Source organism: Manis pentadactyla, chromosome 4 (assembly GCF_030020395.1).
Source record: "Manis pentadactyla isolate mManPen7 chromosome 4, mManPen7.hap1, whole genome shotgun sequence".
Taxonomy (NCBI): Eukaryota; Metazoa; Chordata; class Mammalia; order Pholidota; family Manidae; genus Manis; species Manis pentadactyla.
In genome coordinates, this window is record NC_080022.1 from 120,431,891 (window position 1) to 120,453,636 (window position 21,746).

At 55.7% G+C, this 21,746-nt stretch overlaps 2 protein-coding genes across 12 annotated transcripts in view; one reads left to right on the top strand and one right to left on the bottom strand.

Annotated features, from left to right (window-relative positions):
• Nucleotides 1–6,756, top strand: part of EPN2 (epsin 2) — a 76,609-nt gene extending 69,853 nt beyond the window's left edge. For 7 of the 10 annotated variants that reach the window (XM_036931274.2, XM_036931275.2, XM_057500803.1 and 4 more), the window contains 2 exons: nucleotides 1,572–1,694; nucleotides 6,394–6,756. In XM_036931274.2, the coding sequence (XP_036787169.2) occupies nucleotides 1,572–1,694; nucleotides 6,394–6,644 (374 nt within the window). In that variant the 3' untranslated portion in view covers nucleotides 6,645–6,756. Of the gene's footprint in view, nucleotides 1–1,571; nucleotides 4,392–6,393 lie in introns of those variants that run through there. The other 3 variants (XM_057500805.1, XM_057500802.1, XM_057500804.1) reach the window with 1 other exon arrangement.
• Nucleotides 3,307–21,131, bottom strand: B9D1 (B9 domain containing 1). 2 transcript variants are annotated; one of them, XR_008997141.1, is made up of 7 exons: nucleotides 20,896–21,131; nucleotides 19,161–19,229; nucleotides 16,991–17,102; nucleotides 13,100–13,196; nucleotides 11,949–12,011; nucleotides 4,459–5,188; nucleotides 3,307–3,441 (listed from the first exon to the last, which is right to left on the bottom strand). XR_008997141.1 is itself a non-coding variant. In XM_036931281.2 (7 exons), the coding sequence occupies exons 1-7, from the start codon at nucleotides 20,956–20,958 to the stop codon at nucleotides 8,794–8,796; spliced, it is 615 nt and encodes a 204-aa protein (XP_036787176.1). In that variant the 5' UTR covers nucleotides 20,959–21,130; the 3' UTR covers nucleotides 8,636–8,793. The 2 variants fall into 2 exon arrangements, 1 of the variants encoding a protein (XP_036787176.1); XM_036931281.2 differs by lacking the exons at nucleotides 3,307–3,441; nucleotides 4,459–5,188 and adding exons at nucleotides 8,636–8,936; nucleotides 9,292–9,359 and having other exon boundaries at nucleotides 20,896–21,130.
• Between the last annotated feature and the right edge of the window lie 615 nt (nucleotides 21,132–21,746).

Genomic DNA, 21,746 nt, shown 5'->3' on the forward strand with positions numbered 1-21,746 from the left:
CCCCAGGGACCCCAGGACCCTCACTCCACCCTGAGTGCTGCGGTCGGCTCTTGCAGGCTGGGAACCTTGCCTCACCCCTCTACCTAACCACCTGCCCATGGGCTCTGTCTAAAGGCCTGCTCTCCACCCTCAACAGCTCCATGTAGGCGGCAGGACAAGCCCCCAACGCTTTCTTAAGTGTCCAGGCCTCTGTGGCCGGCCCTGCCGTCCTTTCTCTTCCCCAGTGCTCAGACTCAGACCTCAGCTGTGCCCAGCTCCTGGCATTCCTCAGACACACATTCTGCTCCCCCTGCCCAGAGGCTCTCCCACCTTTTCCAGTGAAAAATTGTATTCGCCTGTTTCAGCACCAGCCAACAGAACCCTCTTCCTCCAGGAAGCCTCCCTCCTTTCCCACAGATTTGCCAGCAAGGCCTTGGGCTTCCCAAGGGCAGAAATATGTCACATTCAAGGTGTTCCAGCTCAGACCTGCCCCAAGACGACAGGTTCTGAAGGTCGGGCTGCAGTCCTTAGGGGGCCCTACAGAGGACTTAGCAGGGCTGAGGTTGAGGACCCCAGAGAAGTGGGGTTTGCAGAGTGCCACCCAACCCTGTGGGCCTGACATGGGTCAGGATGTGGTTGCCCTGAGCAGGGTGGCTCTGTGGCTCCCTGCTCCCTGTGCAGAGCTGGATCAGAACCCAGGTTCCTCAGCCAGCCTGGTTTGTCCCAAGACAAACTCTTCCTGACCCCGGAGGGCTCCTGCTACTTGGGAGAGTTCACTCAGCTCTAACTGGCCCAAGCCCCGCTCCCGGAGTTGCCAGGAGGGTTGATAATGTCAGGTGTGCCCTCTGCAGGGCCTCCCCGCAGTGTGGTGTGGGGAGTGGCAGCGTCTCCTGGTGGTGACCTGTGGGAGTGCCCCTTACTGGGGTGCCCCTTACCCGGCAGCCGTTGTGCTGGAGGCTGGGCTGCTTGAGAGACTCAGTGCTGGCGGCTCCCTTGTTTTGGGGGGACAGTAGCAGTAGATGTTTTTGCTGACAGGGAAAAGCTTTCTGATAATGAGATAAATTCTGGAAACATTGGATAAGACAAAGCTGCATCTGCTTCTTGACTGCAGGACTTCTCAGAGCCTTTGCCATGCCAGCTCTTGGGTCCCGGGGCAGCATGGGGGCGGCCATTCTCAGGCCACATTCTGCAGTTCTGGCCTCCCCTCTGCTGTTCTTTCTCCCAGGCACCTGTGGTCACAGAGCTCAGCAAACCGCATATGGGAGAAATGCTGCTGCTTGTTGCTGAGGGAGTTCTGGGGTCCTCCTACTCCCCTGAGTAGGAGCTGGAGCCCCATGGGCCTCGCACCTTCCTGGCACTGCCTTATTCAGGCTTTGTGACTCTGGTCAAGTCACCTGGCTTCTCACAGCCTCAGTCTCCTCATCCATCCAGACACAGGTGTGTCTGTCATGTGGGGGCTGGTGCACTTCTGGGCTCTGAGGCACAGCTGGTCCCAAAATGACAGGCTGCCTGAGGACATGTGCTTCTGTCCGTGGACTCGGGGACTGATGGTGTTCTGACTGTAGCCACCACCCCTCCTGCTCTCTCCCCAGGTGCAGCCACAGCCTCAGCCCCTGTCAACCCCTTCCAGGTGAACCAGCCCCAGCCGCTGACGCTGAACCAGCTGCGGGGGAGCCCAGTTCTGGGAACCAGCTCGTCTTTTGGGCCCAGCCCAGGTGTGGAGCCCTCCATGACCTCCACAGCCCCACACGCAGCTCTGGGGGCCGGCAGTTCCTCCCTGACACCACTGGGCCCCGCCCCAGTGAACATGGTGGGCACTGTGGGCCTCCCCCCGTCCGCTGCGCAGGTCACCGGCACAACCAACCCTTTCCTTCTCTAGTGCCGGGGCCTGGGACCCGCCACAGAGCAAATGCCCAGATGCCTGTGCCTGAGGACGCCAAGCAGGGACTTGTCACTCATGGAATGGTGTCTGAGGGTTGGGGGTGGGTGTTGCGGTTTTCCAGTTCAGTTTCCTGATAAAAGGGTTGTCTTCCCAGCCTCAGCCCTCAGACCTGAGCGGGTGTGCTGAGCCAGAGGACTCAGCACTCCGTCTCTGTGCCCTGAGGCTGCCCGCTCACCAGCCCAGCCAGCTGCCCTCACTGCCTCCCGTGCAAGGGCCCAGCTCCCCTCACTGCATCCCAGTGCAAGGGCCTGACTCCCCTCACTGCCTCCCGGTGCAAGGGCCCGGCTCCCCTCATTGCTTCCTGTGCAAGGGCCCAGCTCCCCTCACTGCCTCCTGTGCAAGGGCCCGGCTCCCCTCACTGCTTACTGGTGCAAGGGCCCGGCTCCTGTGGAGGCTGGTTGGCTGTCGGGGTGTTGCCCTTACCCCAGCCTCAGCCCCAGGGTCTCTGGGACACTGCTTAGCCCAGCACTTGGGATGCCCCCTCCCCCCATACTCTGGCAACACCCCCAGGTGGTCCCTGGTATGCACAGAGTGAAGCACCGGCCCCACGAGACACTGACCTTTTGGGGAAGTGGTTGTGCATATTTTATTTTTCCTTGACTCATGTGTGAGTTAAAAGTAAATACCAGCACCGTGGAACAACTCCTGAATTAAATCCACTAGAGCAAGCTTTAAACTAATCTGAGCATAAACCTTGCCATGTGGCTCTATGCTTGTATATGTTTGCACATATTTTGTTTAGTACAGTTTCATATTTGAGTTTGCAGAATTACCTAATAGTTTTTTTTTGGCTAATATTTTTATAACATGGTTCTTATTTAACTGTCTAGTTTTGATAGAATTTACCAGGTCTGGCTGAATTAAGATGTTGGCAAGTATCATGTTAGTGGTTTAAATCCTCTTATTTATGGTTTTAACTGTAAGAAAATTTAAATAGGAAGAGACAAAAACAATGCCTTATGGAAAAACTAAAGCAAATTCTTTATAGGGAAAAATATGGGAATTTGATTACACATAAAAGATGATGTTTATGTAAAAAAAACTCCAACAGAACAAAACATCCTAGCCTCCAGTTGCCTTTTCCCTCCTTTAGCTCCCTTTTTTGGTGAATTACCAAACTGATTGACCTTCAGCCCTTTTGGCCAGATGCTAAGAAAGAGGCTATTTTTCTTACTGATATACCAATATCAGGAAAGTAAAAAAAAACCTAATGTATGAATGTGATGCACTAGTTTTTACCAGCTAATTCCGTTTTGTAAGTGTAGGCAGGCACGGATTACAAGGACCTCGTTTACAGTGGGCATCTGGAATGGACGAGATGGCTGGAGCCGTGTGTCTGACTTCCTCTGTCCTAATCCACTCTCAGGGGAAGGTGGGGATAGCACGGGGAAGGTGGGGATAGCACGGAGATGGTGGGCGCTGGGGAGCGGCAGTGCTTCTGTGCCTGCGGCTCCCTGGGGGATCCCTGGCCCACTCAGCCACCAACTCCAGACACGTTGCAGACTTAAAAATACTCATCTCTTTGGAGAGGAAAAAAAACATTCTCACACAGAATAGATTGTTAATAAACATGCACTATTACTGCCTCCCTCTCCAACCTCCTGCTCTCCTCACCACACCCACCACTATAAAAAACTGTCAAGTCACCAGAGAGGACTGGCGTCCCTACAGTGGGGGGCATTCACCTGAAGCTGGTGCCTGTCTGCTTTCGTGGAGGGCCGGGCGTTCCCTCTGTGGACGTCTCAACTCCAGCTCAGAGGGCAGCCAGCCTCTTGGGAGCCCCTCCGCCCCTCCCAGGTCCGGGTATGACCCTTAGCACTGGGCTCTGGAGAGATGGAGAAATGCCAGGAGGCACGCCGGCTGAGCTAGACCTGCCCTGTCAGGCTGCTCCATTTCCTGTTTAAAAGAGCTCACCTGTGCTGCTCTGGGAGCTGCCCTCCAGCCCAGGCACCTGACTGGCCATGCCTCGGCCTGAACTGGAGACATGGGGCGGACCCTGGGCTTAGGTCACTGAAGGTGGCCGAGTCTGGCCTCTTCTGCCTGGAGTGGTGCTTCCCCGGGGAGGTGCCTCCACTCACGTGGTGTGGTCCGGGCCCTTTCACTGGGTAGGCCAAACTCAACTACTGGGTCAGTGGTTTATTTTCGAACAGTCAAGAGCCTTTCCTGACATGACTTTGACTCCCAACATTACAGCCACGGGGCCACCAAGGCTGAGAAGATCCCCGCCCCACTTCCACACACAGGCCTGGCCCCCAGCTCTGTCCCTGTTGCCTGCTGCACTGACCATGAAGCCATGGGCTGCTGCCATGCGTGTTGTACACATGCCTCGTGCGCCCTCTTCATGGGCACTGTGGTAGGGGGTGTCACCCAGCCATTTCCTCAGTGCCAAGGCTTGGTGGCTGGTTTTGAACTTGTGTTGACTATTGATACTTATTTACTATATGAATATAATTTATCATTTGTATCATGATGCTGTTTCTGTGTCCTTCCCCCACCCTATCAGTCCTGCCCCACAGGAGGTGGTGGCAGTCCTTTACCTCTCACTGTGGCCTTGTCATTGGTGGGGTCGTTGGTGGCACTTCATCGGTGGACTTTGGGCATAGCCACGAGATGCTTAGAATGAGGGACAATGACAGCATGCCAGTTCCAGGCCGCGTCTTCAGTGCCTGCCCGCCTCTGCTTCCTCTTCTATGCCTGTGCCCAGAGGGCTGTTCCTTGAGGAGCTGCCCAGACAACCTGGTCATTCGAGATAGTTCTTGGGTGGCTCGTGCACTTTACTGTGGTATAGCTGATGGGACAGAGGGCCCGTCCCTTCTCAGGACCTGTGTTCAGAGGAGGTGCACTAACTGAAGGAGAAACCCCTTTCCAGGCAGAGATGCAGGAGGTGTCCTGATGGTAGGAGAGTATGGCAAAGGCCAGGACCTGGGTGGGACAGCAGTAAGGGGGCAGTGGGCATGCGGCTTGCCCTCAGGTGCGGGCTTCAGCTCCCACCTCAGCCCTGAGGCTGCCCTGCACACCCATCCTCTGTCTGTGCTGAAGCCCTGGCCTCCTGGGGTCCACTGGGGTTGGGGGGGAAGTAGCACTCAGCAGGGGGAGGTTTGCTAGAGCAGGGTGCCCGAGGCTACACTGCCGTAACAACTCTCCACGACTTGGTGGCTTAACGAAGCAGGTTTATTTCTCACGGAGTCCAGTGCCTGCTCAGGCCCCTCTGAGCAGTGATCGGAGATCCCAGCTGCCTTCTCTTGATGCTGCCACCTTCGTACAGCCCTGCGGGTTACCACGGAAGGGAACTAGTGAGCATAGGGAGCTGTGTGCGAGATATCTGAGGGGCCAGGCCAGGCAGTGCATGGCTTCCACTTGTGTCCCAATGCCAGAACTGGCCCCATGGCTCCATCTAGGGGCAGGGGAATGGGAAACACAGGCTCCCTTTGCACCCCAGGGGGTGAGAAATGGATTAACACAGGGCTAGTCAGCGAGCCCTCTGGTCACCAAATACTCTTCCTTTCATACACAGACCCCTTTCATACTCATTCCCTCCCATAAGGGAGGCATCCTGGGCCCCTAGTGAGTCACCTGTAAAATCTGGAGGGATCATATATGGCGGTGGTTTAAGCCACAATGTTTCGGAGGTAGTTGGTAAACAGCAATAGATCACTGAAGCACACGCATGGAACTTCCTAGACATAAGCCTGCTTTATTGCTTTGCTGAACCCTCACCGCGCCCCATGCTTTCAGCTTAATGTAGCTACTATTAAGGCCATTTGAGATAATGTTGGGAGCACCACTCCTTTTCTCTGATACTTACCAGAAGGCTGAGTTATCCAAATTGAGTTTTACCAGGACTTTTTGCTCAAAGCATGTTTCATTCTTACCTCTTACCAGCTGAGTTCTAAAAAGTTTCCTTTTCCAACTGTTCAATGCCAAAAATGTTTGGATCCTCTTTATTTCACCTCTGCTTGCAAATGGGCCAGTTCTTTGCTGAGCTCATCTTTTCACTGTGCTAGCTTTCTAAATGCAGCCACGTGCCCTGTCATCTGTCTTCCTCTGGAGCTGCTGGCTGCGTACCACGCTAACACAAGTGTACCTCATTTTGTGTTCATATAACAGGGCTGTCCTGTCCAGCCTTTCGCCTGCATGCTTCCTGCTTGCTGCCCAACTCCTAAGCCAGGGCCACGTTCATTCCTTTTTGGTTTGGGTTTTTTGGTTATAGCAGAAACCCAGCCCTGAATTAGTTAGGATAGGCTCTGCAGGAACATAATCCCCAGCCTCTCGTGGCAGAACACAAAGTTACTTGCTCACAAAATGCCCAAGGTGGGTGCTCAGTGACCCGGGCATCTCTCCCTAATGATGTGCCATCTTCAAAACGTGGTCAAGGGGGCCGTGGAAAAGGAAGAATGAGAAAGTTGCTCATGAGAGGTTTTAAATGGGTCAGACCTCTAATAAGCGCATTCTTCCATCCCACCCTTCTTTAGCCGGAACAACTCACATGGACCCACCTGTGCACAGGGGGCTGGGAAATGCAGTCTCCCTTCAAGGCCAGGAGAAAAAGGATGTGGTCTGGTGGCCTCGCCGCGGAGGACGGAGTGCACAGCAGGGGAGGGGTGAACTTGGGGCTGTGCATCTTGACTGTCCTTCGTGGAGGTGCTCACGGGGCCCCACCCTGCTCCCCAGCCCCAGGTTGACCACACCCCCGCACTGCCAGAGCTCATTTTCTTTGCCTTGACTGGGATGAGGCACCAGGGCGCCAAGGCATCACTGTAACATTATTTCAACTTTTCTGTGTTCAAACATAGAAACATGTTCTAGTTTAATAAAATGTTTAAAATTTTTTAAAATTAGGAAATCGAATATAATAGGAAGAGAGTGAGCCACTAAGTCAGAGGTGCTGACAGACCCTGAGGTTTACACACGGGGTGACAGTGTTTCTGGGCAGTGACAGTGAGGAGGCGGATGGAAGATTCAGCCCCTCAAGGAGCCAGAATGAGGGGGAGAGGCAACCTCAGGGCATGGAGGCCTGGTGGGGCCATGGGGGCGGCCCCAGGGGAGCCGAGGGCCTGCGTGGGACGCCCCTCGTGAGTGCCCAGCTGCGGTGTGGGGGGCCAAGGGGCGGTGTGAGGGCGCTTCCTGAAGGACCGCAGGAGAGGGCTGCAATGGGGCCGCAAACAGGCGATGGCTAGCGTCTGAGGGCCGGGGCTGCATGGCAGGGTACAAAAAGGGACAAGGGCGCAGCAGTTGAGGGCATGTGAGGATCAAGTGCACAGAAGTGATGCCTGTGCATTCCTCACTGGGCAGAGGGGAGGAAAGGAGGTGGCTTGGAGGTCCGGGAGGGCGTGAAGGCCGTTTGGTGTGGGGACCAGGGGAAAGGCACCACATGCAGGGAGGAAGCCATCTGGGAGAGGGACGCTCAGGCACAGGTAACCAGAAACAGCTGTGACCCTGGGAAGGAGTGGGGCAGTTGAGGGGCACAGGTCAAGGTCATTGAAAGGGAGGAGACTAAGAGTTCAAGTGGTGGGAAGGGTCATCCATGCAGACACTGATGTTGCCAAGAGCTAGAGACCAAGCCAGGTGTCACTTTTGTGGGCACTGAATGGGGAAGGAGGGAGTGCAAAGGGACAAGACACAAACAGCTCTGGGCCCAAGGCACATGGAGTGTGGGGGCAAAAAGATGCTGCTTAGCAGGGCTGCAGGGGATGACAAGGTGGGTTTCACTAAGGGCAAGAGGTGGAGGGGACTTTGCATTCAGAGAAGAGGGTCGGAGTCCTAGGAATTTTGCTGATGACACAGACCACGAATTCCTGAGTGCACAGAAAGCTGGAGGCAAGAGCCAGGACTGCCTGAGCAGCGTAAACTTCCGGTGCTGAGAGAAGTCAGTGAGATGAAGGGCAGACCACGCATTACCGGGGCAGGTTCCATCTACAGCTGGAGCTGTGTAGTGGCCAGCCTGGTGGTCTTCAGGCTGGGAGCACCTTGTAGCTTCCCTTAAATCTGCTGAGGGTGGTGTCCAGGCTTAGGGGGAGACTGGGCAAGCTCTGTGTCCCAGCCGGAGGTTCAGCAGCAGCTGCGGAGGAGGGTGGGAAGTGGGGGGTAGCAGATGCCACACTGTGGTAGGCCAGCCTCCAACTTAGGGCAGGCTGGGAGGTGGGTCTGCCACAGCAGTGCCAAGAGAAAAGGGCTCAGCTCCCCTAGTGCAGGGTGCTGGCCAAGGGGCTCACCTTCCTCTCCTGCTGTGAGACCAGAATGCTGGGATTCCAGCATCTTCCCACCTGGGAGGTTTTCAGGCCTGTCCTCTGGGCTGTGGAGGTGGAGGCAGGCAAGGGAGGCAGGTCAGGGGGAGGCCTCTCTGTGCAGCTCCTAAAAGGATTCTCCTTCCTGCCAAGGGAGGCTGGTGGTCATGGAGCACAGCTGGCACAAGTGCCAGGCACTGAGCAGGCAAGTCTACTGAGCTCCCAACACGTCCCCAGTGGAGGACACACTGTTTCAGGGATGAGCATGCTGACACACAGAAAGAATGTCACCCCCGTCACCGCCATGAGTGGCAGAACCAGCACTGAATCAAAGGTCACCTCCCAGCTGGCATCCTGGTGTGCCTCTCCTGGAGCTTCCATGCCCTAGGCAGCGCTGGGATGGTGGGCCCAGGCCGAGCTTGGGAAGGGCTGTGAGCCAGCTCTCATGGGGGAGGTGCTACAGGGGAGAGAAGGCAGCCCAGGCCTGGGCTCTGTGAAAAGGCGACACTTTATTACGTAAAAATATCCCCACCCCTCACCCGCCTTGAGGCTGCTCAGGCAGAGGGATCCATGGCCAACTGGGCAGAAGGATGGCCCTGTGTCATCTGAGAGGTGCTGGGCCTGCACAGCTGCAGGAGCCTGATGCCTTCACTGGGGGAGGCCCTGAGGCGGGCTGGGCCCCAGGACACATTGTGTGTCTGGAGGCCCAGTGTCATAGCCCAGCTTCCTCATGTCCTTGGTCACCACGTTGAAGAGGAGAGTGACAAAGCCTTGGGAGAGGACACGGGTCACTGCAGACAGAAGGGCAGCATCAGCTAGGCTGGAGCAGGGACAGATCCAGGCTGCTTTGGGAATCTCTCAGCCTCAGCATTCTCAGTGTAAAACCGGGACAGGAGTGCCTGGTCTGTGCCCTTCATGGGGGGTGAAGGGGCTGCAGTGGGGATGTACGGGCACACCCTGTGCTCCCACCAGACCTGCAGCTGGGAGGTGCTCTGGGGAATTTCCTGGACCCAGCTCCCATAGTACCCGCTCTGCATGCCTGGCAGGTCCCCAGCATCCACCCCGGTGGCTTCCTGAGGGCCTACCTAGTCCCTGCCAGGCTCCAACCTGCTGTGAGATAGGGGTGGGTGGGGGATCAAGATTTACCTTCCCGTCCTTCACCCTGAGCCACCACCCTGGGGTCTGTGTACTCCGGCCGCCGCCCCAAGAACCAGCTGGGAAGACAGGAGAACACAGGTGAGCAGGCCCCCGCCTGGCTATACCTCAGATCCTGGATGTAGGCTCTCTCCTTGCTTCAAGAACCAGCAACCCAACTCCAACCCCTCCCCAGGGCCAGCCCAGGGTGGAACCTTCCCTCTGCCCATGAAAGGTGTGGCTGGGCACCCCGGAGGGCATCTGTGGTGGGGTGGGGGGCACTGCCTAAACCCAGGTGGAATTCCAGAAAGGTGACAGCAGGGGCGGTGGGGAGAGGGGAAGGGGGTCAGGGAAAGTGTGACGCCGCAATCCTCGCTGGGAAGGAGGGCCCGCCCCCAGAGTCCGGCAGTCATCCTTGGGGTGGGCAGAGGGGCCAGATCTGCGCTCATCACGCCCCTCTTGGTAGTGTGACATCCAGGATGAGTCACTCCCCATCTCTGAACCCCAGATTTTTCTCAACTGTAATGGGGACAATATCGTGGCCTACCTCAGGACTGTGGACACTCTGTCAACTAGCACGTGAAACACCCACCCTCCGGCTCTTGGATTCACCTGCCCCAGGGCCGTACTTGCTCTGCAGTGACAGACGTGATCGCCTAGCTCCCTGGTCGCTCTGGTAAGGGGGCAGCGCTCAGCACTGGCGCCGGCACACCCGCGGTCTACCTGCCCCTCACTCGGTTGAATCCCCCTTGCTGAGTGAAAGGCTGAGTGCAGTCGGGCATTTCGCCCCAGGCACCGCTGGGGAGCAGTGCAGCTGCCGACGCGGCCTCAGCGCCGCGCCAGCCCTCCCGGCTGCAGGCCCCGCAGCCCAGCCAGGGCAGCTCCTTCCGGAGCAGCAGCCTCGCCTCCGACACACCCGCTCGAGCCGGACACTAACGCGGAGCACTATCCCCTGTCGGGTGGGTCAGGCAGACGCGGGCTTCGTGCCGAGCCGCCTCCCGGGCCTGAGCTCTGGGGACCCGCACAGGGGAGGCTCCGCCACGCGAACGCCGGGCAGTGCGGGCATTCAGGACGGCCTCGGGGAAGGAGGGGGCAAGGTGCCGCCCGAGGTTCCTGCCTTCCGGCCCAGCAGCCGAGCCGGGAGGGCCTCGAGGGCCTGGCTCCGCCCCCGCATAGCCACCTCGGCCCGCCGCCGCCGGCGCCCTCCCCCGGAGGGAAGTTGGGGCGGCCCAGGGGCAGGGCCCTGCATGGCCGCGGCTGGGTTTGGCTTCCCTCGGCCGCACGCCCGGAGCCGGTGGCTCCAGGGGGCGGCCCGGGGCCGGGACCTGCCTGCCGCCCCGCCCAGCCGTGTGAGGCGTGCGGACCCGCGGGAGGGCTCACGGACCCCCAGTTGGAGGGAGGACTGCGGTCCCAGGGTCCCAGCTGTGGCTGGAGGGTGGCGTCACCGCCTCTGCACTTCAGTTTCTCCATCGCAGGAGTGGGGCTTCAACGGCACCCACCTCACGGGTTGCTGTGAGGACACAGGCGTGGGAGGCAGGCCCACGCGCCCGGCCCGCCTCGGGTGCTCACACACACAGCTGCCCCAGCCTGGCGTTCCAGGCAAGGGCCGGAGGCGGGCAAGGACCCAGGGGGCTGGAGGAACCAAGGCAGGAGGGAGGCAAGTGGCAGAGAGGACAGGAGAACGTAGGGCCTACTAGTATCCTAGGAAAGGCCTCCATGCCACCACAAGTGTCCTCATGAGCCAGGCGGAGGGAGACGTGACACACACTGGGAGGAGGACCTGTGGCCACAGGGGCAGAGACTCCAGTGATGTGGCCACGGGCCCAGGGCAGCGGCTGCCACCAGAAGCCTGGAGTGGGGAGGATGTATGCTTCCCTAGAGCCTCGGTGGGGCGTGCCCTGCTGACACAGTTTTTGGCCCAGAAATAACCGGCTGAGAAAAGGGGGCTGTTACATGGTGGCCTCCATGGGCCCCACGTCTGGGAGGATGCTGTTGACCGAACTGCCCTCCAAGCTCCCACCTGGACATGGTCAGGGGCAAGAGGCCTGGGCTTGCTTTCCCTCATCACAAGCACCTCTGGCCTGTCTGCTGTGTCCCCAGCCACGTGCCCCCTTGCTCACCATGTATGAGCCGTACCCCCCTCCTTGCTGCCCCTACCACACCAAGCCCACTCTCCTCAGGGCCTCGCACATGCTGTCGCTATGCCCCCCAGGCCTCCCCCACAGCCCCTACCTCCGCTCTAGTCTCTGCTCAGATGTCACCTCCTCGAGGAGGCTAAAGCGTTCATGACTGATAGGTGTCACCTACCAGGGTTAGTGCTGTTTTACATTGTTTGGCTCTAACTGCTGTATCTTCTTGTACACTACTTTTTAATGGCGTATTATATCACGAGCATTTCCCATCTAATGAGGTTTTTCCTCTGCTCTGACATAAAGACTTCTCACAGGGCACAGGGTAAAGGCTTACGACCTTATGCAGCTGGAACAGTGGCTGAAGGGAGCTCAGTGACCCTCAGCAATCCCATAGAACTGTTTCCATTTGTCCCCAAAAGACAGCAGTTTGAAGTCTGGCAAGGTGACCTGGCCCAGGCAGTGGTGGAATGTGGCATCCCTCCCCCACTTTGACCACCAAGGTCAGAAGAGGTGATGGGTGATGGGTAGAAAACTCACCTTGTAAACTTCTGCAATTTAGACGTGGATTCTGGGACAAACATGGGGATGGTCTTTTTGTGCCTGAAACAGATATTTTCAGACAGATGTGCTGAGTAACAGGAAGTGCAGGAGCTCTCCGAGCCTCCCATGAGAGGAGCACCATGAGAGCGGTGGCCCACCAGCCCAGCCCCGCTGACTGTGCCCACTGTGCCTGGGGCGGGGTCGAGGGGACACCACTTGCAGAACCCAGAGTCCCATGAGAGTCTTGTTTGTTTCCAAGCACCAGGAGGATGCCAAGGTTTGTAAAAAGCTGGCCTGGGGTCCCAGCTCACACTGCCCGAGAGCCCTTGTCTTCCAGAAGTCCAAAGGCTCTGCCAGCAAGGCCCAGTTTGGAAGCTCTTCCTCCAGGAACTCTGACAGTTCCCTGCACCTCCCCCACCCCGTGGGCACCTGCCCCAGTCCTGCCCTCAGAGCCTGTGTCCTGCCCGCCTCCTGCCCCTCCTCTCCCCCACACCCCAGGCACCTAGCCCTCTGTCTCAGCAGCAGCCCTCCCACAGCACTGTGCACACACACCCTGTCCCTCTCCCACCTTCTCCAGGCAAATTCCTGGTCCTTCAAGGGCAGCTGACCCTGGCCCTCCTCTGCACCCCAGAATGCCCTTGTCTGTACCCTTGCACTGTGCTTAATGAAAGAGAGTTTTGTCTCTCCATCTGTGTCTACTACACTGGGGGGTCCTGAGGAGGGCCCATGCAGTCGCACATGTCTGACACATCTGTGTCCTCTGATGCCAGCAGAGCCAGACACAGAACGGGTGTCAGTGAAAGCTCGAAGGACACTGAGGGAGGGAAGAAATGAAGGAATGGACTGACTGTCTGAACTGCAGACCCCACCTGCCCAGGAACTCTCTAGCTGGGCCCAGTGTCCTCTCATGATGCCCAGGGTTCCCTGTTGGGTCCTGACACTCTCCCAACCCCAGCCAACCTGTTTGGGAGGCAGAATTAGCCTCACCCACATAGGTCTCCTCCCAAACATGGGCTGCACCCCTAGCTTCCAAGCTGGGCTGCCCAGGCCCTTGGGGACCCCAGTGCATTCCTAGCCTAGAGGGGAAGTCTGTCCCAGGAAAAGCCAGCATGGCCCAGCCCTGGAAGTAGGTCAGAAGGAGGACCTACCTGCCAGGTGAGAAAGGCACATGCACTGCCCCGTAGCCTCGGACCACATCATTCCCGAACATGTCCGGTCCGTACACGCTGAGCACAATCTGTGGCCCTTGGGGAGGATAAGACAGGCAGTGGTCAGCAGGTGGGGAAACACAAGGGAAGGTGGGGGGCAGAGAACAGGGAGGGTGGCACTCGAAGGGGTGGCAGTCTTGACGGAGGGTAGGAGTGGACGTGGGACTCCCTCTGCTCCAAGGTCTCTTGCTGACCTGGAATCTGGAGAACAGGTGGAGACAGCAGGGAACAAGAACGTGCTGGCCAGGCCCTTTTTCGGCCTGGACACCTGGGCAGTCACAGAGCCAGGAGACTGCTCCGATTCTGTAATCTGACAAATGCAGGAAGTGCTTCTGGGAGGAGGCCGCTGTGAAAGGAGCGCAGGGCCGGCCCAGGCAGCTTCCTTTCGGATGGAGGCTGTCAAGCACGTACTGCAGGGGCTCATGGGCCAGAGAGGGGCTGGTTTTGGCGTATCTATGAGAGAAATCAGATGTAAAGCAAAGGCCTTCCTTGCACCTTCCTTTAAAATACCAGCAGTTACACCTGTTCCCTGCTAACATCAAGGTATGTTAGGTTCTTTCACTTGGGTTGGTATGCTGGTTCTCCAAGGGAAGGGGAGTAACCACTGCCCTTGGTGACAGGAGTGGCAGGGAGGGATCAGGAAGCAGCCTGCCAAGCTCTGATCCTGCATCCCCCAGACAGCCGTGGGCAGTGACCCCACCTCCGTGCCCCTCACTTTCTCATCTCTAAGCCACGTGGAATAGCACCAGAGGCAGGGTGAGTGCTCAGTTTTAGGGAGAGGTTTGGACCCTTCCCATCACCACCCAACCCCCACAAAGGTAACCACTATTCCAATTTTATGAAACCCCTTCTTTCCTGTAAGGGTTCACCACCAGAATGTGCAGTTCACACATGGTACTTTGTGTTTTCACCATTTTACCCATCTGTTTTAACTTTATATACGTGGAATCAAATAGTATGTATATTTTTGTATCCAGCTTAATTCAACATGTTTGTGAGACCCTTTCAGATTTCATCATGTACAAGGGTCTGCTCCTTTCTAATGCTGGTTATATTCTACCTCTGGATAGACCACAAAAATGTGGTTCACTCCAGTGCCAACAGCATATGGGTGTTTCTTCTCAGGGGGCTCTCACAGATGGTGAGGCTGTGAGCTCTCTGCTAGTCTTGGACAAGCTCTTGTCACACATGCACACACATTTGTGTTGGGCACACACCCACGAAGGGAAGTGCACAGCTAAGCACACACTCAGTTTCAGAAGATGACACCAAGCTGTTTCCACAGGGGTCAGACCCCCACACTCCCACCAGAGTGCGAGCTTCATCCCTGTCCTCTGCTCCCCCTCAAAGCCTGGCATTCCCAATCTTTCTGATTTGAGCTATTCTGGTGAGTGGAAGGTGGCAGATAACCATAGCTTTAATCTGCATTTTCCTTAATTGTCATTTTTCTTCCTTAAATAAAGTTGAGGACTTGTCCTATTTCTTGGTCACTTTGTCTTTTGTGAAGTGCCTCCTTGAGTCTTTCTCACTGATTTGTAGTGTATGTGTGTGTGTGTGTTCTGTGTCTTGTCTTTTCTGTCCTAATGTCATCTTTTGATGAACAGAAGCCCTTCATTTTAATATGGTCAAATCTGATCTTGTCCTTTAAGGAGTCCTAAAGTCTTCCCTTCTCTGATGTCATGGCTCCATCTCCCCTGCCAACTTTCTGAAGCTTCATTATTTTGCTTTTCACACTTGCACTTACACAACCACCTGGCACTGACTTTTTGTGTACACGTGGCACGAAGGAGGGGTCAGGTTCATTGTCCCCGTGTGTATCTGACTACCCCATCCCAGCTTCTTGAAATGACCCTCCCTCCCACCTGCTCTGCAGCACCTTTTGTCACAAATCAATTGTCTACATAAGCATAGGTCCATCTTAGGGCCCTCCATGGATCCGTTTGTCTGGCCTTGGGCCCAGACCACACTTATTGTGCTTTATAGTTAAAGCTTGATGTCTAGTAGAACAAGTTACATATTAAGATTATTGTAAATAATTTATTTTAAAAATCACTCTACTTTTTATACAGATTAGGATACATAAATATTCTATTTTCATATAGAAAGCCAACTGGTTTTTGTATATTGATCTTACATCTGGCATTCATGCCAATTTATTAATTCTAGTAATTTACCTGTACATTATTTTGAAAATTCCACATATGTAATTGCATCACCTGTGAATAAGGCAGTCTTGTTCTTCCTTTCTAACGCACTCTTTTTATTGTACAGTGCTGGTGGCGATAAACATCCTGTTCTCACAGGGAACTTCCCAGGTGATGCTTGCTCTAAGCTTTTTATAGGCAGCCTTTATCAGATTAAGAAAGTTCCCTCTACTCTTAATTCACTACTATGAATGGATTTGAATTCTATCACATTTTCTTCATTTATGGGGATGATCATAACTTTCCTTCTCTTTAATGCAGTGCATTGCATTGGTTGAGTTTAGGCAATATACAAGCTTTGTATTTCTGGGATAAACCCCACTTGCTTATGATATATTATCCTTTCTATATCCTGCTAGATTCAGTCTGTGAATATTTGTTTGGGAGGCTTACGACTGTGTCCCAGGCCTGGAAAGCTCAGGAGCAAGGCTGCAGCCCTGGGAGCATTAGTCTGACTCCCTTCTTCCCTTCCTCAAGGGCACAGCACTTCAAGGGCTCAGCCCGGGGGGCAGAGGTTTTCCTGGTTCTGTGCCCCCAGCCCAGAATGGCTGTCAGAGTCTTGATCCTCTGCTGAAATCAGCAAATACTCCCAGAGGCAATGTGACTGGAATCACATCTCAAGGTTCTGTTTTTCTCCTGGATCTTAGCCTGGAAATCTCCACTACTCTGCCAGCTTCCTGATGCCCTCAAATTGTGTTTTGTTTTGCTTCTTAATATTTTATTCACCTCTCCTAGCCATCCTCAGCAGGAGGAGGCTGGTCTTATTACCTACTGCCCCATTCCGGAAGCCTATGGAAGTGTTTGCACTCACGAATGACAGGACAGCAGATGCTCTGCACCCAGTAAGCTTGGCTCCCGGCCACGTGCCACAGGAAAGCCCAGACTATGAAATCAGATGCACCCAAAATCAAATCCATGCTCAGCTATGAGATGTAAAGCTGAAGGCAAGTGACCTTGTTTTGCTGAGTCTCAGTTTCCTACTATGGGGAAAGAGACAGAGAGAAATCTATCCACCAGATACGATTTAGAAACTTGGAGAAGTGCACATAGGGAGGGCATTCAGAGCCCCTGTGGAGCCAAACCCCAGGCTTTGCACACAGTAGGCATTTATTAAGTGAGGGTAAGCAAGAACTACCAGACAAGGTGGAAAGGAAATACTGAAAGCAGGGAAGGCTTTGTTAGGAGATCAGAGGTAGGGGGTGGGAAGGGTGCCCTGGGCAAAGGGAATGGCATGGACCAAGACTCAAAAGAGGGGACTAGAGGGACTTTCCCAGGAGGAGCAGTGGTCTAAGCCTCACTGGAGCACACCTGTGATGGAGAGCTGGGAGACTGCAGGGTCAGCTCACCAGGCCAGGTCATGGCAGCCCCAGACACCAGGCTCTGCCTTTCACAGGCACGGAGCCAGCCCAGAGCTCAGGCTGGGCCTCAATGACCAGCTCTGAACTTCCAAAAGGCCAAGTGCAAAGCCAGGCATGTGGATGAACTGGGATGGGGAAGAGGAAGAAGTTGAAGTAAACAGCGGGTGGCCTAGGTGGTGAGCAGTGAGGATCTGAGTGTGGACAGGAGGCCAAGATCGCCCTGTGGGCACCTCCCCATTCCCGGCCCTGCAGGGGCCCTGCAGACTCACAGCCATATGGGTTGGTGCTTTTGAAGGTGACGTCGATGGGGAAGTTCCACACCAGCGCTTGCCGCACATCTTGGCTCTTGGATGTGATCTGGGAAATGCCCTCCTCCAGACCCTGTGAAGACAATGACAGAGACGGCTAGTGTTCAGGCTGCAGGCTGCCACGCCCCTCCCATAATCTGAGCAGGCAGCTGGATTGCTGTTCTCTTCACTATGTTCTGCCAAGACCCTATCTTCCACACCAAGGGAACTAAGAGATAATGGAGCTCCCAGGTACTCCAGTGTTTTATCTCATTTGACCTTGACAACCTCAAGAGCCAATCTCCCACTGTGCACGAGTTCCCGTGCCCTCCTGACTGACCGGGGGAGCCTCTGCAGCAGGACGCTGCTGTCCCCACGTCATTGGTTTTACCCACCTCACTCCCCTCAGCAAACATGCGTTGTTTCCTGCATCACAAAAGATACTCTCTTGACTCTTACTGCTTCTCCACCCATCAACCCACTCTTTGCTCCCCTTCCAAGCAAAGCACCTTGAAAGAGTTGTCACTGCTCACTGGCTCCCCTTCCTCCTCTGCTTTGCTTTCATGGACCCGTTGCAATCTGACTCCTGGCCCCTGCTCTACCAGGGTGTTCCTGTCAAGTAACCCTAGTGACCCCAGCTTTGCCTATTGGGGTCATTTCTCTGTCCTCATTGCACTTGACCCACCAGCAGCATGGGACACAGCTGATCACTTGCCACGCTTCCTCTGCTTGGTTTCTGGGATGCCATATGCATCTCTGGGTCTTCCCTCCTCTCCACGGCCCCTGCTCTGACATGCTTGCCACTTCCTCCTCTGTGCAGGAGTGTCCCCAGGCTCAGTCCTTGGACACCCCTCAGCCTCACTTGTGACCTCGCTGGTTTCAAAAGCTTCCAGTGCAGTCTGTGTGTTGATTCCCCAACTTGTGCCTCTAGCCTGGTCCTCATCTCTGAACTCCAGACCAGCGTCGCTGTCTTCACTGCTTGCTCTGCAGGTCCTCTTGGACATTTGTGGGAACCCTGCCAGCCCAGGCCCATATCTGCTCTATCCACAGTCTTCTCACTGAATGGGAGCTCCACTTCCATGAAGGCCGTGGTCCTTACCCTCACCTCCCGTGGCCCCTGCACGAGCCCCTGCTTCATCCCCAACCACTCTCCCCCATGCTCATTCTGTTCACTGGCCACAGTGGTCTCCTTGCTGTTCCTCAAACATGCCAGGCTCATTCCTGCCTAAGGGCCTGTGCCTTCTCTACTCCTTCTGCCTAGAAAGTTCTTTGCACCTTCTTCCACATGGCTTGTTCCCTCACTTCCTTCAGGTTTTTACTCAAAGTTACCTCTCAGTGAGCTCTTCCTGGGAACCTTAGCAAGAATATACAGCTTCTATTATCCTCCATACATCCCTTTCTGACTGTTTTCGCTTCTATTTATTACTAGCTAACATGCTACAATTCTAATGTTTAAAGTCTGTCTCACCCCCCCAAGGATGTGCAGGCCAGGAAGATGGGGAGTTGAGTCTGGCTTTGTTCACCACTGTTTCCCCATCACCCAAGAGGACTATCAACAGTTATTCAGTCCATAGGTGAATGGAAATAAATACTGTCATCTCACTTGTACAGAAGAGGAAACAGGCTCAGAGAGGCTGAGTAACCTGAGCTCCATTTCCTCATGTTGAAGATCAAACCAAGTGCTCTGTAAACAGGAAAGGGGTTGCAGGCTAAAGTCATCATCAAAGTCCCCTGCTGGTGGAGACACTGTTCCCTGGGCAGTCTGGGAAGGAGAGCTTCTGCTCTGCCCTCTGACTCTCCAGAGCCCTCCCCACAGGACAAGAAGCCAAATGAGGAGACTGGCCCAGAATGCCTACAGCTCAGCTGCTCCCAGGCTGGTTCTTGGGGCTGGCCTGCCTGCACTGCCCACAATTCCGCTTTGCCGCCATGGACAAGTTCCCGAGATAAGGTACGTGAGTGAGCACAGCCTTGCCCGGGGAGCCCAGGGGTGGCTTTGTTCTCTACTCCATCTTAACCAGGAACACAGTCAGGTTTGGGTCCCTCCTGAACTCAGCTGGTTCCAAGCTGGTGGGGAAGGGGTGTGACAGACACCTTCCGAAGCCCTAAGAGTTAAGAAGGCTGGGAGTAAAAAGGGCCCAGGAGTCCAGCTTACCGCTGTGGGAGCCCAGTCCTGGCCATACACAAAGCAGTACTTGCAGTAGAGGTCATCGTACTCAGGAAACTGGAAATAAGCACATGGTTCTGTTTACAGGGCCTCATGCAGAGGCCTCCGTGCTGAACAGGCAGGGACAGACAACAGGAATTCTGAATATGAGGCATCTGGGGTACCTATGAGACAACTGGGGATGAGGCCAAAGAATTCAGCAGAGGAGCTGGGCCTGAAATGTGGGGGTCCAAGGGACAGTCCTAGGCTGCTATGCCCCTGGGCTTTGCTCAAGCCCTGCCTCTTCTGGCATGCCCTTCCCATTCCTTCACTTGGCAGACTCCTGCACATCCTTCAAAACTTACCCATCAGGGAGCCTGCCCTTCTCTCCAGGCTGTTTAAGGGCTATCTCCTGGCTCCTGCAGGTTGTGGTGCTTCCCTCTATCAAAGCATTGATTGCCTCTGTTTATTTCTGCCAACCCCATTTGACTGTGAGCAGTGAACAAGTCTGATGCCTTTTTGTGTCCCCAGTGCCTGGCTCACAGGTGGGCACAGAGAAAGTCTGTGGGAATGGTGCTGAAGTGAAAGGTCTGAGAACGCAGAGTGCTAACAGGACACAGGGGCAGAAGCATGGCTGGAGGTGGAGGACTGAAGACAGGGAGGGGCCCAGGGCAGACGGGGAGGCAGAGTTAGGATGGGGTGGGTGCTGAGAGCACAGACACAGGTGACCCAGCCCAGCTGAGGGCCCCATATGAGGCAGAACAGAAGAGGGCAAGACAGTCGGGCACTAGGCCAAGGGAAAGGTGGACAGGGTGGGAGTAAGAAAACAGGAAGGCAGCAGACACCTACCAAGAGGCCCTGGCTTTACTTAAACCATCTCAGTTAATCCTCACAGCAGTATGATAATAAATGCCAAGTCCAACAACCAGAAAGTGCCCAGCAGCAGAGCTTTGGCATCAGACAGACGTTGGTCCAAATCCCAGCTTTGCCACTTCTTTTGGGCAAGTTTTCACATCTGTAAAATGGGGGTGCTAGTAATATGTACTTCACAGGGGCATGAATTTTGCATGAGCAGTGCTGAGTTTGTCACACAGTGAATACTTGGTGAACTTAAAAAAAATTATATACACACGTAACAAACAGTTCTTATAAAGCGTGTGGGATGGACAGTAGGGTTCCCTTCCGTCTGATGGACACACTCCCTGGACCATCATCGCTGGACCAGATTAAACAAGTCATCTCCATTCTAACCCAAGTTCAAAGATCTGAGGATTCAGAGTGCAGAGTACTCACTGCGCACCGGGAGCGGCGCAGACGCTCCGGACTCAGTCCCTGCGGGTGTGCCTGGGCAGGGCGGGAGGCTGGGGCTACGCCGCGGGTGGACACTCCCGCCACAGACGTAATCGCCGGGCCCTGGGTGCCGGTCGAGCCTCGGCTCCTCCCGTTACACCCGCGTTAGGATCCTGCCCGTGACTCAACAGAGGGGACACGACCCGGGCCAGGGGCCTCAGGCTTGGCTGATGTGACCTCGGTACTAGCTCAGCCTCTCAAGGTCTGTTCCCACAGCCGCACACCGGGGCTGAGGATTCTCAGCAACCTCGGGCCAAGCCTCTCAAATGCTGGTTCCCCTACCCCGTCTAACGGAGGAGAGAGGCTCGGAGGAATGACAAGCCTCCCGAGGTGGGGGGACTGGCCTCCGCGGGAGTCTGGGGGACGGTCCCCAGCGGGTTCCAAGGCCACTCACCTGGGCGCTCTCCACCTGCCCGTTGACCATAAGCAGGAAGACACTGGGACCCGGGGCCGCCATGGCAGGACTGGGGGCGCCAGGAAAGGACCCAGACAGCCGCGCTAAGACAGTTGCTAAGAGGCACCGGGGTTGTCCTGGAAACAGACGGCGTGGCGTGCAGGACACATTTATTGGAAACTGGGCCTTCGCGAAGGCAAGTGCTCGGCGGCGGCGGCGCGCGTGCGCAGTCTAGCGGCGGCTGTCGGAGGGGCGGGACTTTGGGGCAGGGCTCCGCGATCCCACCCTCTTCCCCGGGATGCGGGGAGAGTCTGTGGTGGGAGTGTCTAACCGCGGCGTAGCCCCAGCTCTCCCGCCCTGTCCAGTCACACCCGCAGGGAGTGTGTGCCCACGCGGCCCGCGGAGGCGCGGCCCTGAAACCAAGTGGTACAGTTAAGCCCTCAAGCCACACGATGTCGCTGTGGCGCTGCTGGGAGGACGGCGGCCGGAGCCTATGGGGTGCGGGCAGGTCGGGTTAAAGCGGAAAGGCCGCGAGCTTAGAGGAGGGTCAGAATCCCCAGGGGGGCCGAGAAGCTTCCTGTGTCAGGTCGAGGGATTGCTGCCTTGTGGCTTTAGAGACGCTGGCTCTCCCAAAAGTTTATTAAACAGATTTGAGAGGAACCTCAATCCTTCAATGCAAGCCTCAGTATGAAGCGGGGAAACTGAGGCCCACTAGGGGCAGCACCTGGCATCTCAATCAGCCAGAACCCACGGCTCTCATGTCACTGTTCAAATGACAGTGACTCGCTGGTCACCTGAGTAGGTCACATTAACACATCGATCGGGTTCCTCTTAGCATTCACTGTGGTTTT